The sequence below is a fragment of the Acartia tonsa genome, chromosome 10, assembly GCF_053477335.1.
Source record: "Acartia tonsa isolate MP-2025a chromosome 10, ASM5347733v1, whole genome shotgun sequence".
Taxonomy (NCBI): Eukaryota; Metazoa; Arthropoda; class Copepoda; order Calanoida; family Acartiidae; genus Acartia; species Acartia tonsa.
In genome coordinates this window covers 30,253,215-30,271,067 of record NC_137269.1, presented here as the reverse complement: position 1 = coordinate 30,271,067, position 17,853 = coordinate 30,253,215, and the positions used below count along the sequence as shown (strand labels likewise).

The 17,853-nt window shown below is 31.3% G+C and overlaps 1 protein-coding gene across 1 annotated transcript in view; it reads right to left on the bottom strand.

The window, feature by feature from the left end:
- The window catches only part of LOC145329832 (transmembrane protein 178B-like), a 46,386-nt gene extending 40,246 nt beyond the window's left edge, over positions 1–6,140 (bottom strand). Inside the window, exon 1 of the mRNA XM_080174238.1 lies at positions 5,710–6,140. Coding sequence (XP_080030364.1) covers positions 5,710–5,838 — 129 coding nt within the window. The 5' untranslated portion in view covers positions 5,839–6,140. The remainder of the gene's footprint in view (positions 1–5,709) is intronic.
- Positions 6,141–17,853: the final 11,713 nt, after the last annotated feature.

Sequence of the window (17,853 nt, the reverse complement as noted above, 5' to 3'; positions counted from 1 at the left end):
TTTATCACAATAATATTTTTGGGTCCGGCAGGTATGACTTTGTGAACCTCGACATACAGACATGCAGTGATTATTAAAAGCGAAGCTTTTCTATAATTAGGGTCGGTCCGTCCGTCCGTCACAAACGGATAGCTTTTTCCATTAATTTAGGCATGTTAGAATTGACCTATCGATTTTAAACTTTGCAGGGTGATTCCTTTAGTAGTTAGGTACAATTTAGAAAGCGTAGCAACTCTATAATCATTACAAGAATGTCCGTACGTCCATTTTAAACATGTTGATTTTTTTACTTTTTTAACAACAAGTTTTTATGTGATCTAATCATCTGATTGATCTGATTTGGTATGTTGATTCCTGGGACAAGTGTATAATGTTATAAGCGAAGCAACTCTATAATCAAGTCCTATAAATGTAAGTATGTCAATATACATTATCTTGTATTAAGCATTTTTTCAACAAATTTACTTACAATTTTGCTTCGACTCTTATACATTTATATTCTGATTATTCAGTTCTGACACTATATAAGTGTTAATGTCCGTTTGTCCTACCGTTTCAGTGCTTCGCTTTTATGGATGTTGTCATCCTTGTTTAATAGCAAATCTACACTTTTTTGATAAAAAGATTAAAACAATGAAAAGGTTTTTCAAATTACGCCCAAATAAAATCAAACAATCGAACCTCCCCTCCAACTCTTACCCCATTTGAAAACTCTTTTTTTTCTTTTATATTTGAATATTTTGGGGCATTTTCAGTAGCACAGCTGCTCTTTAACCATGTTTTGAACCCCACTTGATATATATGTTTTACACCATAAAGTATACACCTCCTTACACCCTTTTTGTAGATACTATAACACCCCTCGACACAGCTTTCAATTTTGGTTTAAATTGGGTTTCAACATTTTCTGGCGCGCTTCGCGTATTTGCTTGTTGATGCTGCGCTACTTATGAACATAATTGTCCATATGTTTGTATGTACAATATTGTTCAAGTACGTTAACTTGGTATATAATACTATTTCCTTTTCTTGCTAAGTATGTACATAAGGGTTTCAGTGGGGAACTTAAATAAACAGGTGTCTACTTTAGCAGCTAAAATTCTATTATTGTTTCAACAATATTCTTATCTTTCTTTGTCTACTATAAGACTTGTCAAAAATTACTTTGCTTGCCATTAGTTTCAAATATAAATTTTAAATTCACAAATTAATGAATAAAAAACCATTCAATTTTCTTTTTTATTATCTACAAATCTTTTATTTTATTTCTATCCTATTATATAAAGTAGTAAGTCTGAAACTTAAGATCTCAATAACTACTAAACTTATTGAGCTCTCCCTTTGAGAGAAGCCTCACATAGGCCCTCTGATATTTTTTGGTCATTCTATTTTCTTGAGATGGTTTTATGCTATTTTTCTAACCCCGCACTGCCTCTAGGAATAAAGAGCCCTAGAGGAGCCCTAGTCAATCTATGTTGTTCTTATACCTTACAATTGTGAAGCATTTACTTATACAGATCTAAAAGTATAATTATTATACGCTTAAGCATAGTCTATTCCACCCATATCCGAACTATTATATCTATATGTAGGAAGTCAGCTATTTTTTTAGGCGTTTGGGTATTGGTTTAAATTTGTGTGTGGCCACACACACACACTCACACATACACACACATACATTCATAGTAGAACCAAAAAAAAAATATATTTTCCATATTGGTATTTTAGATATTTTTTAGGTAAGGTTAAATTCTTTCTGTAGGGGCACTTTTAAAGCATTTTTTTTGGGAGGGTGAGGGGTAATGTAATGTTCAGGGATATAAGGAGGGAAACTAGGAAAATTTAAATCGATTAAAAATGGGGAGGGGGGGGGGGAGTAACCAATATTAACTAACTATCCCTCCTGTGTTCAAAGTAACCTATACGCACTTTTTATATACTTTGATTTCTTTGAATTTATTCTAGGGACAAAAATATATAAAAAAAATGTTCCCGGGACTTATAGAAAGCTTCACTGCATAGGAGAACCATATTGGTGCAGTGGTTTGCGAGATCATCTATAATAAAAACACAGGCAGGCAAATATCCTGTTCCCTTATGCCTGCACAAAAAATGTATTAGTTCAATATTTACGTTTTTTTGCAGCGATTCATTCTAAAATTTTACATTCAGTTTATTCATCACGGATATTCTACAATTCATTCATGTGTTGTATGTCCGTCCGTCCGTCTGTCAAGTTACGTCTATATTACACAATTTGTGTATGTATTAAACCCATATTTCCAAGTATTGTCTCTTATTTAACCTACAACAATAATATCAGAATTTAAACCGGGAGGAGGGGAGAGGGCCTCTCTATTCCGTTCTGGCACTGTGCCGTAGAGGCTAAGGCACAGCCACATTTTTCTAAACAGCTAAAAAGTCTGTTTGGAAATTATTCATTTTAAACTTTTATAACAAAAAAATGCTTTGTGATTTTCTGTTTTAATAAATTAAAAAACATTACTTGCTTTTAATTGCAATTAGTCTTCAAACTAATTCTATTAATTTTTATTTTTATTCTATTATTTTTTTACTAAAATTTTAATAATCTTAACTAAAGTTTGTTAAAAGAAATATTTTTTTCGTATTTTATGAAATAAGTTTATTATTTTTTGCGAAAAATTATACTCAGTTAGATATAATTTTTGCATTTTATTTGCGGTAAAAAAATATTATTTTGCAATCGGTCAATAATAAAATTTGCTAATTTCTTTTTTTTGGGAAACTACACTAAATAATTTAAACCTTAGGTGCATGGATTGGAAAATGAAAGATAAATCAATCATCTAACCAATATGTTGAGAGTATTTAAAGATTACCACTTTAATTAATGTTAGGGGAGGACGTTTTCCATGTATTTATAAATGACTTCATCCAAAAAAGCGAAGCATTAGACCGTCAGTCAAATGAACATGGACACATATAGAGTATTCAACTTTATGGACATACGCACATACGCTGATTATTAAGTAGCATCACCACTACATGTATAAGAAAATTTCTTTTCCAGTATGGCCTCGAAACCGATTAATATCCGCTGGATTTGAACAGGTTCTCAGCAATACTGAGAAAATCATGCATAGCATCCTATTACATACAATTTTCGACGACTAATAATAAAATAAATATCATATCATTAATACCAGTTTTTGTTGCCCGGGCCTTCGTCCCATCATGGGATGAAAACTGTTTTAACCTTATAACTTTTCGTTTAAGTATCCACGGAAAGATGTTTATAGTACGATGCGATAACTATTTTAAAATTTATCTAATTTAAAATATTCACGATTTTTTACTATAACGCTCTCAGCAAGTAAAAAAATTTGAAGACTTAAATATTTGACATATTTTCTCTGATATTAAAATGTATCATTTTATCTTTTAAAACTATTGTTCTGTTTTGATCTAAAATATTTCTATAATTATTTCCTTAACAAGATCGAATTTGTCGAGAAGGGCGAAAAATTAAATATTGATAGGAGGGGAGGGGGGGGGGGGAGAGGTAGGAGTGAAGAAGGGTGAAAGAAAAACAATGAAGGGGAAAAGGAAATATTTATACTCTCCGAAAACTTCTAAGCCACTAGAGATAGAATTTGGGGCCATAAGAACTAGGGTAAGAATTAATTTATCTGCCATTGTCATATAAAGCATTTTGTACCAAAGTAGTGAAATAGAATAGGGGGTAGGTAGGGTGGCCTAAATAGGAAAGTGAAAAATTGAGTCAATTGCTTACAGAGAAGCTTTGCACCCAAAAAATGTCAAAAATAATCAAACAACAAAATTTAGTTAATTTTCATAATTATGTATTTCTTAGGATTAATACTTCAAAATTGTTTGATCTAAAACAAAATTATGTTCAGTATGAGGAAATATTTCTTTGAAAACTTTTTCATCTATTCATTCCCTTCTGTAGGAAAATAGCCTGAAACCTCCTTTAGATATATATAAAGGGGTAAGTTGTGTATGTGTGTGTGTGTGTGACCAGTAAGATCTAAGAAACTACTAGACCATTAGACTCACAATTGTCTGGAAAGGTTACAATTGGTCCCCATCAGGTTTTATGCTATTTTGTCCCCAAATTAAACAAGTTTAAGAAAAACAAGCTATTTTTTAAACTAAAATTTAGATTATAGGAATGAGTACAGACCAACAGACCTTACCTAATGATAGAACAGGCAGGCCTGTTAGAATAAGGGACCGTGATTCAGCAAATTAATTCCATTTGAAATTGCTGAATATTTAGTTATTTTTGTGGCTTTATGTTGGCGTAACCTTGTACTTGTTTCGTGCTATAACTAAAGGTCAGTGGCTAAGAAAGGAGAAAAAGAAGGAAGTGGGTTGTGGGAAATTATTTAACTAGACTTGTTTGTGAGAATTCTGGTCCCTTGTCCCTGGTTAGAATGAATTAATGAGGCAAGGACAACAATATGGGCTTGGTCATTATAACAAGGGCTGGGTATGTCTGTGCAATGTGCCAACAATACAGCCAATAATAATTACAAACATTTTTTCAATTGCAAAACCGGTTCTTCTTGTCATGAGAGCTTTATATTGATACTGGACAATTTTTTATATCAAAATATTCTTCCAATTATATTTATTTCTCATTTAATATAGTATTAATGTTAAGGTTATCTACCAAGTTTTTTTTTTATAAATTCTGATATCTTAGTGGAAATACATACATACATCCAATTACTTTAGTATAGAGAATATGAAATGATTGGTTTGTAGAAATATGATCACCTATGTTTATCTTTTTAATTTGCGCATTCATTGTGGCAAGATCAGTGGCTTTCATTTTTTATGCACTAAAATTTTCATTGGAGCAAAAAGGCAGTAAAACTTTGTGTTAAATTTATCCCAAAACATAAGTATAAAAATACAATAACCCAAAACCAACTCGGGACTTATGTGAAGCTTTCAAACAATAGCCAAATCGGTTTTTTAGTTATAGAAATCTTAAGCTGCAGTCAAAAAAACAACTTTACTACTTTATATAAAAGGAAAGAAGATGGGTTAATTGCTTGCTTTTAAAATATCTGAGAAATATTAGAAACAATATTAGCATATAAAAACTACTCCATTAGTGTCCCTTAACTTATGCATTACAAGGTAAATTCCGATAGATACAAGGTATTGAAAACTTTAGCATTAAAACAAGAAAACAAGGGTTGTAATATTTATACAATACAAGTTTAAGTTCAAAAGTAGAAGAGTATACAATCTAGAAAAAAATATTTCTTAAGCTTTTTATTAAGATATCAATTAACTGAATACTAAAACAGCATCCAACTTCTGGAGTGGAGCAAAAGATCTCTTTAACAGCTGATTTACAAACAATTTAACTCTTATTAGTTGAGTTTTTTTTATGTATTGGCGGATTTGTAAAAAAGAAGATATTGGTTGTGCTAGATGGAACCAAATAACGATATCAGGTCAGTTTATAAAAAGCTTACATTTATTATAGATATTGTATTGATGTTATTGCTACGCTACTTTAAGTCGCAATCTTCCCTTAAAAAAAAAAAAAAAATTCTGCCTTTGAAAGCATGAAAATATCATGAGAAAGGTTACTATTACATCTACCTGTCTTCATATCAAGTATCTTTTGAAAGTGAAATTAAGCAAAATTTTTGGTAGTATTTTTTTTTAAATTTACTATACCTGAATTTTTTCCCTATTAACACTGATTGTAATCCAGTTGTCTGTTGAGAATGAGATGGCCAGAAGGGCCACAGATACCAGACTAAAAATTGTGGCGAACGCCAAGGTCATAGCACTACAAAAACCCATTTTTTACCGAGTCTTTTCTGATTTTTTTTGTATTTACTCTTTTTATCTACTGATTATTCACTAATTTAACTATCTATATGCTTTCTAGATGCATATAACTTAATTTTGATTTTATTTTATTTATATCATACAAGGGCTAACGCCAGAATTTGGCGAGAGCCAATAAAAGTCACAAGCAAAGTATTTGTTGAAATAATAGGAACTCCACCGAATGATGTTCTACATATAATACCGAGTTCTCCTCTACGATGATGGTATAGTGGATGTATAGCGGTTGCAAGGGATGGGGAAAGGGGGGGGGGAGGCGACGAACCAATCTTAGTCTAAACAGGCAAGGTAAAAGGTGGCTTCTAAGGTTTGTCTAATATCATAATATCACAGTAGCCTATCAGCCTGTAAGAATATGTTTTGCTGTGGTAATATCTGTAACAGAACGTCCTTAGGCCGGGTCTAAAGTCAGGATGAACTAATATATATGTGGACTGGTAGAGCAATGGCTTTAAAACCACAGGTAGAACCAAGTCTCCTTTCCCCAGCCTCACAGTGGGATATTTTGTTTAATTTTTAATGTATTTAAAATGTTTATTTAATACACTGTAATCAGCCACTTTTTGATTTTAAAAAACTTCAAAATAATTTTTTAAATCAAATTCATATTTTTATAGAATATATTGTTTAGGTTTAAAAAATAACATTTTGAAAAAAAATTCCTATAGTGTGTAGCCTGTGTATCTTCCCTGATTTCCCAATAGTTTTGCTACAGGTGGTTCCCATTTCCCTTTATCCCTTATCTCCCCCCCTCCTCATTTCCCCCTGTCTCGCATCAGAACCACTCCGTTTCTCTGAAAAAAATTGCTCTTCCTTTTTCCACTACATCCCCCACCCCTCCTTTGCCCCTAGGCTAATTTAGACCACACCTCAGACAATTTTCAAAAAATAATATTTAAAATAGAAAATTATTCAAGTTTTCAAACATAAATAATAATATATAAAAAAAAATATTTTCAGACTAAAGGCACAATCCTGCAAAGGCATGTGTTTACCTGTTACCCCCCTCCCCCATCCCCTCTAATTAGAATGGTTATATGGTTGCCCCACCCCCTTTTTTATAGGAAATATGTGTACCTGCCCCCCTTGGGGCATGTTAGCACACATGTATATAATATATATCATAGAGGAGTATATCAACATATAAATGCTTAAAAGAAGATATATTGAATAAAAACAGATGAATACTATAAAGAATTACAAGGCAATGATTGATTAAAGATTCTGTTATTGTAAAATTTTTGGTTAAAGAAAAATCTTTTGTTATTCTATATCTTATTCAACAAACGCCCCATAAACATACCCAGTATAAATATTCTTTTCTAAATATGGAATTGTTTGACTAGTTTTCTTTTAAACATCTATATGTGTAAATTCTATGATCAAAATAGTTCTTTAAACCTTTATCAAATATTAATTCATTGAGATTTTTATATAGTTTATTTTGTATGAATATTGAAAAAAATATTTATTTTACTATCTCTATTTTAAGCATATAAACATGAATACTTTGCCAAAAATTTAGAAAATCTTATGCTTTTAAACATAACTATTAGAAAATTTAACAAATTATCAACCTAAATGAATATATATTTCTATACATGGGCAAGATTTCAAAAATGTTTTAAGGATTGTTTTTGTTAGAAAATTTAAGAGAGTTGAGATTTTATCAAAAGCAGAAATGTCCACACAAAAATTTTAAAATTTAAATAGCAAATACTAAATAGACGATAATGTGACTTTCAAAGTTGACTTTCATTTGAATTAAGAGCTTAACAGGGAAATGGGGGGGGGGGGGTCAACTTATCAGTCGCAATTATACCCAACTTCTCCCTGATTTTTATAAATTCTTTTAAAGTTAGTATGTTTTTCAACCTATTTAAAAAAATACACTATTCTAAGACATGAAGATATATTTCGATTTTAGCAATCATTTTCAATTCAAATTCAAAAGTTTGAAGAGAAAGGTTTTTTTCATAGTCTACTAGTCAAACCCTGCAGGTCTTTTACGATTCTAAAATAACTTTAATTCAAATATCAATAACTAGCGGCTGCTCCCCTAGCATCTAGGAGCTCTAAATTCTAAAGGATATGGAAGGGCAGAAAAATAGGTTAAAACCATACAAAGACTTAGTTACAAAAATAAAAAAATAGCCGAAAACTTACGAAAACTTACGAAACTTCCCTCTAAAGGAAAACCATATCGGTTCAGTGGTTAGCGAGATCCTTCGCTACAGACAAAAAAGGTTAGTACTTTATATAATAGGATGAATATAAACATTTATTTATGAATTGGTGTATTAAAATTACTAAAAAACTTAAAAGGATTTTTTGGCGGTGTTTGGGGGATACCTAAGTTAAGCTTGGTGAAAGTGGTTTGTAGTGTGTGTTACCGTAAATTCCCCCCCCTCTCCCCAACTTTTTCATGCCCATCATCTCACATAGGGGTTATGTGCCCCTCACCCCCCCCCCCCTTACCTTAAAACTACATACTACTCCTTACTGTTACTCATGGCTTAAAACCTTTGGACATTCATATGTTCATCAACCCCCAACCCCCCTCCCCTTCCTCTTAATTCAGGAAAAATTTGTGATATTGTTTGGTGTCAGGGGGGGGGGGGGGGGGGAGCAACACATATTTGTCTCTGAAATCGCTTCTCCCCTTTGTCCTTGCCCACGATGTCAGACACACGGAAAAGTTATTTTAAAATCTGTTTTCTTCGCCTTTAATCCCTTTTTATATATTCTTAGCTAATCTTTTACTTTATTTTGTTAGATGGGAGAAAAGATGATTTAAAATATCTTTTCCCCTCATAAGAATATTTCCCAAACTGAAATTAGGGGATGGAACACAGTAATAGTGTCTGACTGATTATGACGTAACAAAAAAATTAGCCAATGAGAGGCCACTATAAATTTTACCATTGGTCAATAACGGCCTCTCATTGGCTAATTTTTTTTTGTTACGTCATAATCAGTCAGACACTATTACTGTGTTCTAGGGGATGGGTGGATGGTACACACCTTGTAACAAAATGTTCTTTTTTACAATACAAATCTCTGTCTTTTGCCAATCACATTGAGGAATAACACAGTAGAACATATATTATTATCCCTCTAATTTATATGCAGCTCAAGATTATATAGGTAATTTCACTGATTCTTCATTTTTCACTTGGACGACTATGATCGATACAACCATCGTATACACTAAATAATTGCTTTTGCATCTAAACCTTTTTTACAACACTACTTAATCCATTGTGCTCATATTTTATGAATTTGGTCATTCTTGTTTCTAAAAATACCCAAAAAAATACACTTGCAGTTTGTTTTTATGTTTGTGTTAAATAATTATCAATAATTCTGTCTTTAAAAGATTATAAATAGAGGCAGAAAGAATTGATTGTAGATTTTACAGTTATTTTTAAAAGCGAAGCTTTTCTATAATTAGGGTCGGACCGTCCGTCCGTCCGTAACGGATAGCTTTTTTCGTTAATTTAGGCATGTTAGAATTGTCCTATCGATTTCAAATTTTGCATGGTGATTCCTTTAGCAGTTAGTTACGATTTAGAAAGCGTAGCAACTCTATAATCATTACCAAAATGTCCGTACGTCCATTTTAAACATGATGATTTTTTTTACTTTTTTAACATAAAATTTTTATGTGATCTAATTATCCGATTGATCTGATTTTTGGTATATTGATTCCTTGGACAACAAAGTATCGTGTAATAAACGAAGTAACTCTATAATCAAGTCCTAAAAATGTAAGTATGTCCATAAACATAATCCTGTATCAAGCAGTTTTTTAACAAATTTACTCACAATTTTGCTTTGACTCTTATACATTTATATTAGGATTATTCAGTTCTGAAACTATAAAAGTGTTAACGTTCGTTTGTCCTACCGTTACAGTGCTTCGCTTTTATGGATGTTGTCATCCTTGTCTTCCCCTATTATCAGCCTCTCAAGGTCTTCATCCCCTTCTTGATAAAACCCTGTTCACGCCACTGCATTGTTTAATTGTTTTTCTCGTATTCATTCGAATCCGGTGGATAGGAACCGGTTCTCATCCATACGAATAAACTATGTCTAGCATCGTATTATATCCAGCTTTCTACGAATATAAAAATGTACATTCATAAGATTAAAACCAGTTTTTTTAGCCGGTGCCTTTGGTACTCCGGGGCTAAAAAAAACTAGTTTTAATCTTAAAATTGTACATTCTATATCCGCGGAAAGCCGTTTATAATACGATGCGAAAAATAACTAATCCCTATATTTTGTTTATTGAAAGGATATGAATATGATATATATCCTTAATTGAAGCGTAGCTACTCTATAATTTATCAAAAGCAAGTTCTGTACGTCTGTCTTACTCTTAACAATTATTCTTACAGTTTGAAAAAAATTGGCTTTTAACCTTTGTGAAGTTTTAGCAGGGAGGGAGATGTCATTATGGTGTAAAGGAACCTGGTTCTATTTTAAACACGATCTCTAAATTGCTGGCTTAAAACTTATTAGATCTTGATTGGATTTGTAGTATAAACTTCTAGTGTCAAAACTTTTCTACCAATAAGTCTAATCTATAGAAGATGTAATATCACAATTGGGAGTGTAAGTAAATCTATCGTTTATTTTCTTATCCTTTAAGATCCCTGAGTGGTAGGGATTGAAAATAATGAGATTCTTGTTGTATTATTCAAATTGTAAAGTAATTGATGTTTAATCATACAGTTATTACAGTAAATTATTTCCTTTAATATTCATCGTTTCCGATTTATTATAATTTACAATTTTCTTAATAAAATTAAGTAATATTTATTTAGAATATATACTTATATATTTTGATAGGGGAAATTTGTCATCAATTTAGGTTGTTAATATTGACCTTATTTGTTGGTCAGTCTGTTTTAGCCAGCCGGGAGAATCACCTTATCAAAGTACATGAAAATCTGGTACAACATCCAAATAGTTATATTTCGAATACAAAAATGGATTGTAATGTCCATATTACCGATGCTATTCGAATCAGACAGTCAGACAAACGGACATTAACTTTGAAAGTACACATGATAACACACATGTTTTGTTAAAAAAGTAGTGCCAAATCGTTATAGGAATAACCTAAAAATAAAGTTGAAAAAAGGCATTTCTTATTTGTCATGGCTAAAGGTGAAGTCCCTAGTATGCAAAATTATAATATTTACGTAATGTATTTAATATTTTGAACTCCACCTACTTCAGCAACCATTCCTTAAACCACGCCCCCTTTTCATTATCAAAATATCTTAGCAGTTATATTATAGCCTTTATAGAAGTGACATGTGTTTACTTAGTGTATTTTTTTTATTTTTGAATTAAAAAATCTATTTGTTAAAGATCTTAAGAGTTTTACATTTGAAGAGACCAAACACGCTCGAAGCAATTTGTAATGTTTCATTAAATGTATAAAATTTATATTTAGTTTGTGAGTTAACCTCTTACATTTGATAGATCATTTATCATTTTGTAAATTTTATTAAAATCTAAGCTGCTTTTCTTTAATAGAATATCCAAATATATAATCAAAACTAATTGATAAAAAATAGATTACTAATTTTTATACCTAATTGTTATAGTTATCATTATGTAAAGTTGAAAACAATGTCCAATTTAACTAACAAAGCTATCCCTGTAAGTCGCACCGACCAATTTGACCATTTTTCATTCAGTTAAGGTTTCCTTCCATAACATTCTTTTATTTTTCATCTTATGTGTTTTTTGAGAAATTTTTATAAAATTTCTTTTTTGTAATTCCCCTTCTGGCTATTTCTAGACCATGAAGGTAGGGATGAGCCAATAAAAATAAAAATTTTCTTATTCACATTAAATATTTTTTTGTTTCTGTCAATGTAAAGCTTCAAAATATTGCAGGAGTGGGGATTTAAGCTATTAATTAATACTCAATTTAACTATCCTTATATTCCTGACTTTAGAAAGCATGGTATGATGTTTTCCAAATTGGTTAGGGTAGTTCAAAAAGTTATTTTCAAGTGGTTACATATGATTAACGTGTTTAAACATAAATAGATCGCATCGTATTATAGACAGCTGTCCGCGGATATTAAAATAAAACAAAACTGGTAGGTATTAATATATGATTTTTTTAGAATTCGTGGAAAATTGTCTGTAATACGATGATGTACATGATTTTCCGTATGATTTAGTACCTTTCTGAAGGAATTAAATATTATATTATTTCTTTTGTAGCATGACTGAGACGGACTGACCAAGTAATTTGTGAATTCTAGAGTAGCTTCGTTACTAGAAAAATAGTATAGTTTCATTTTCATGTCCATCTGAAACCATACAAAAATAATATTGATCTTAAAACTAAAGTCCAAGGCTCGGCACCTGATCTTTCAAAAAGATGACAGGCTGAAAAACCAGTAGAAGGCATAATTGTTATAATCAAGTAAGGTTTAAGGGTAATGGTAATACGTAATACATATCAAATATCTGTATCTTATAACTGCAAGTTTCTTACCAAATATAGTTTTCTCTTTATATACATGAACCCACAGAACAGTCCTTGTTTCATTAAAGATACCATACCAATCATTGAAAATCTAGAATATTCAGGAAAGGTGGGGATATTGGGCTGTTTATAATAATAGTACCTAAAGTTTAATGTTAAGTTTTCTTATCATTGGCGTAAAAACTTTGGGGCCTTTTTTTTGAATTTTGATTGGTTGCTTCAAAAATGAGTATCCAAAAGTTTTAACAAACTATTTGTAATATATAGGAGGGGTAATTTATCTTTGGGTATGTACATCAATTTATCGGACATATTTTATTCTATTATCCAGTTTCCATACTTCAACATGGAACAATCTGTGGATTCTTTACCTATTACATATGTACAATTTTCTCTCTATTTTCGTCCTCTTATAAAGGTTTAGTATTCTATTATAGTTCTTTGAAGAAACAAGTTATATAAAATTCATTCATGTGATAATCACATTATTCTAACAAAAGTGTAAAACACATGATAAGAAAATAAAACTATAAGATTAATAACTTTGACACAAAATCTGTGGTTTAAAATTCTGTTTGGTAGCTTTAATATATTAGAAGGAGGATTTGGGGGAAGATAAATATATCTTTCATTGTATTTTCCCTTTAAAATCGAAAGATGTCATAACCATGTCAATTTTACACAAAATATTTTGGGAGAAGATTGATTTCTGTAACGACAAGGAACCTGTTTGGAACCAAATTACTGTGAATAGAACAGAGATGGGTTTTCATAAAGTTATTGATTGATTTAATCGCAGACAACAGACAGAAAATGCCTCGTAGGATTTAAACAGAGTATACAACTATTTATTTAATTATTTCGCTTTTTGTTGGTACGGCTTTTAAAAAAAAAATTATCTTAACGTTTTTTGCTGTATATAAATTAATGCATCTTTTTAGAGCTTTATTAGACATTATATATACAAATGGCTGAAATAATTATTTTAAAATTGTGAATTCCTAAGTTGTATACTCTGTTTAAATCCTACGAGAAATTTTCTGTCTATTGTCTGCACTTATATCAATCAATAACTTTATGAAAACCTATCTCTGATAATTATTATGTAAATATTATTTATATAAACACTCACACATACAAAAATGTATTACTTAAGACAGTTAGAAAATTGAAACTTAGATATCCTTACAATAAAGTAACAGGATGTTTGTCTGTCTGTTTGTACCAAAGCATCTTGCTCACCGCTGAACCGATATGGTTCTCCTTTACAGGGTACTTCTCATAGGCCCTGGGTAGGGTTTATAACTATTTTGGGGGAGGGTACCACAACCTAATCAAGAGAAATCGCCCCTAGATAAAAATTACCAACCACCCCCCAAAAAAAAATTTTAAACTTAAACTTTTTCTTTTTATATCTATAATAAAAAAAGGTTATCGAATGTAACTCCCCACTACTTTAGTGCTCCTAGAGTCCTCTATTAGAGTCCATGGGGGGAGGGGTAAAAGGAGTGATTACCCCCCTCCCCAAAAAATAAAAAAAGCTTGGACGACCTTGGCTATATGATATGAATACTATACCCCCCCCCCCCAATTTTTTTTCATTTACCTACCTATAAGAAAGCTTGGACGTCCTTGAAATAGCCCTAAGAAGGTAGGGCACGAATACTCGCAATATTTTAACAATAAAGGTACTAAGAAAGAGAGGTAATGTCTGATTGAGCCAATAGGAGAATATCATCAGTACATACATTTAATTTCATTGGTTGAAATTTTGTACACATCTTGTTACGAATGCATGTTTTTTTTAATTTCATACATAGATAAAAGTCAGCTGTAAACAGTATATTTTCTTAGTAGAAAGCTTTGCGGAATCAGAATTAATTGCCCAAAAATTTCGTTTAAATTTGAAAGCTTCGAAACGAGGTGGATTCTTAAAAAAAAGTTAGGCTGGCTACTCGCTGGTGAGGCAAAATTATTTTTGAGAAACATCCTCCAAAATCTAATAAAAAAATTTACAAAAATTAAATAAAATTTTAAAAGGGTTATTAACATATGATTTTGTTTAATTTTTGTAGATTTTTAATGTGCTTTTGGATGATTTTTCACAAAAATAATTTTGCCTCACTATCGAGTCTATAATTTTTTAAGAATCCACATCAGCTTGAGTCGAAAGTAAACAATACTTTTGTCTGCTAGAAATGTTCCTTCTTAGATTTGACGAAAAAAGGGTTCAGAATATGCTTCTATTCTTATATTTCTATTATTTTAACATTTGCAAACCAACAGAAACAAGGATGATTACGTTTAAAATTAGCAAAGCTGTTTGAAATTAAATGCTATATATGAGTGTATGCAATATAAGAGTAACAAGGATGACAACATCCATAAAAGCGAAGCACTGAAACGGTAGGACAAACGGACATGAACACTTATATAGTGTCAGAACTGAATAATCGGAATATAAATGTATAAGAGTTGAAGCAAAATTGTAAGTAAATTTGATGAAAAATTGCTTTATACAGGATAATGTTTATGAACATACTTACATATTTAGGGCTTGATTATAGAGTTGCTTCGCTTATAACATTATACTTTGTTGTCCCAGGAATCAATATACCAAAAATCAGATCAATCGGATGATTAGATCACATTAAAATTTGTTGTTAAAAAAGTAAAAAAATCAACATGTTTAAAATTGACGCACGGAAATTTTGGTAATGATTATAGAGTTGCTACGCTTTCTAAATCGTACCTAACTACTAAATGAATCACCATGCAAAATTTGAAATCAATAGGACAATTCTAACATGCCTAAATTAACGAAAAAAGCTATCCGTTACGGACGGACGTACGGACGGACCGACCCTAATTATAGAAAAGCTTCGCTTTTAAAAATTGCCACATAATTTCCACTCCTATGAAGTTTGTTTCAACCTCCCAACTGTAATATCGTAGATATTTACGTAACAAACAAAAATAAACAGAAATATAATAATAAATCCATTCCTAATATTTGTTGCATAAGAGTCACTTACAACAGTAGTCACGTTTATTTAGTTTTCTAACCTGCTTCTTCAAACACGACTCTATATTTGTTGGGGTTGTTATTGACAAAATTTCAATCAATACACGAAATATAATGGCTTTACACTATTTAGGAAGGGGACAATGCAAGGACATCCAATGGGGAGGGGGTGGGGTAAAAATTTTGAAATTTAAATTATTACCTACCCCCCGTCAAAAAAAAAAAAAGCTTGGACGCCCTTGCCTATACGATCTAAAGATTACCCCCGCAATTTTGAATATTGAATTTTTACCCCTCTCCTCCCCCCCCCCCAAATGAAAAAGCTTGGACGCCCTTGGGATAATGGACTGTAAATTATTCAGCTACCCAAACTTTATAAACACATTCTCCATTCGTTGTCCTAGAGACTTTTAAAAAAAATCCTGATATCCCATAAGAAATCTGCTTTAAACTATGTATGAACAATGGTACTATAATATACGTGGATACTATGACAAGGGAAAAAATTCACCAATTTATCTTGCTAACATAGAACTCTACCATTGGTCAATGAGTTCATCCAGTAGGAGGGGAGGGGATGGGGTGAAAGGAAGAAATGTTATCCGAGCTAACTGCGTGCTTAATTTTATTAGAGAACATAAAAGTCTGATGTAAGATCCAAGTAATAATATATCCATTGTATGAACAAACATAATTGTGAAAAAGTTTGTTGTTCATTTAACTTTTTATATTACTATAAATTTTTATTCTTATCAAAAGAGTAATTCAAAATTTTCTGTATTACAGTAACTTTTTTATGTTTTTTAAGTTGCGAACCTGCTTTATATTTCACTTATTCTGTCCGTCCGCCCATTTGTCTGTCAGTCTGTAACGCTACAGGGGAATCGTAATTTTCCCGGCTCCTCGTATTGAGCATCTAATATCTAAATAATAAGCTTCGATGGTAGGTGTGTCAGTCATACTACAAAAAATATTGATACTAAAAAAATGTGAAAAAATGTTATTGACTTATGATCACTGAACAATAACATCTTTTCTTTAAATAAAAAATTTATTGCGCCTTTTTCGCTTTTGGCTTACCGTTTCTGGTATCTAAAATAACACACAGACAAACAATCCTTCAATATAATAAATATTTGAGTATATCGGCTTGTCATTGTTTATTTATAAGATGAACTGGGATAACTATGCCCACATGTAGAACAGCTAAAATAAGAATACATTCTGCCAGCGATTTTGATCACGTTATATGAAGATCTAAGGTATAGGACAATGGAAGAGTGAATTATTATAGTTAATGATAAAAAAATTTGGACACTGCTGATTTGAACCAACCTGACAAAATTTAATTTAAGTCTCCAAAGTTTTAAATCAAAAACGAGAAAACTTTGAGTACCAGTGTAGATTAAAGTTCGACTGACTTTAATTTTGAAAGAAAATCTATCTATTATGCCTTTTCAAGAATAGTTCAATTTCTCGCATCGTATTATAGACAGCTTTCCACAGATAGTAAAATTAAAAATCATAATAGTTTTTTCTCGCATCGTATTATAAACGGCTGTTTGCGGATATAGAATAGATTTAGCCGGAGCCTTCGGCACTTCGAGGCTAAAAAATCTAGTTTTAATCTTATAGTTGTACATTTTTATATTCGTAGAAAGCTGGATGTAATACGATGCTAGACATAGTTTTTTCGTATGGATGAGAACCGGTTCCTATCCACCTGATTCGAATGAATACGAGAAAATTGATTCCATTTTTTTGCCCTGAGGTGCAAAGGCTCGAGCTTACTAACCTGATATTAATATTCTTATTTTATTATTTGTAGAAAATTATCTATAATACGATACGATACATGATTTTTCAGTATTACATGGATCTGGTTCTAATCCAGCGAATATTGATCGGTTTTGATTTAAAGCCATACTTGTAAAAAGCTGCACTTATAATATGTATTACTTGTCTGTTTGATAAGACTCTTTGCATATACTGTGTGTTTTTTATGAGAACTTTTTTGAAAGCAATTTTACCCCACTTATACTTATCAGAATTTAATGATTAATGGCTTATTTTCTTCGTTTTAAAATGCCAAAAAAATATTGCAGTTTTTATTTAAAAAGTACAGTAAAATCTAAAATTCAAAACCTAGGTGTCAACATCTAAAAATGATTTTAGCGCATTTTTTTTATGCCTAAATCTTCTACCCTTTACAACAACAAAAAATTGGATTTTCTGTAGTCGACTTTGGAGGGCCAGTACTCCCTCCCTGGTTGAGATATGACCTTTGTTCTAGTACATGTCCCTAATAGTATCTGTATACATTTTTAGCTCTATATCTCAGTGTTTAGCAGAAGTGTTTAGCAGCCATTCTTGCAAGAGGTTGAATATTTGAGCATAAGAAAAATGCGGTAAAACCATT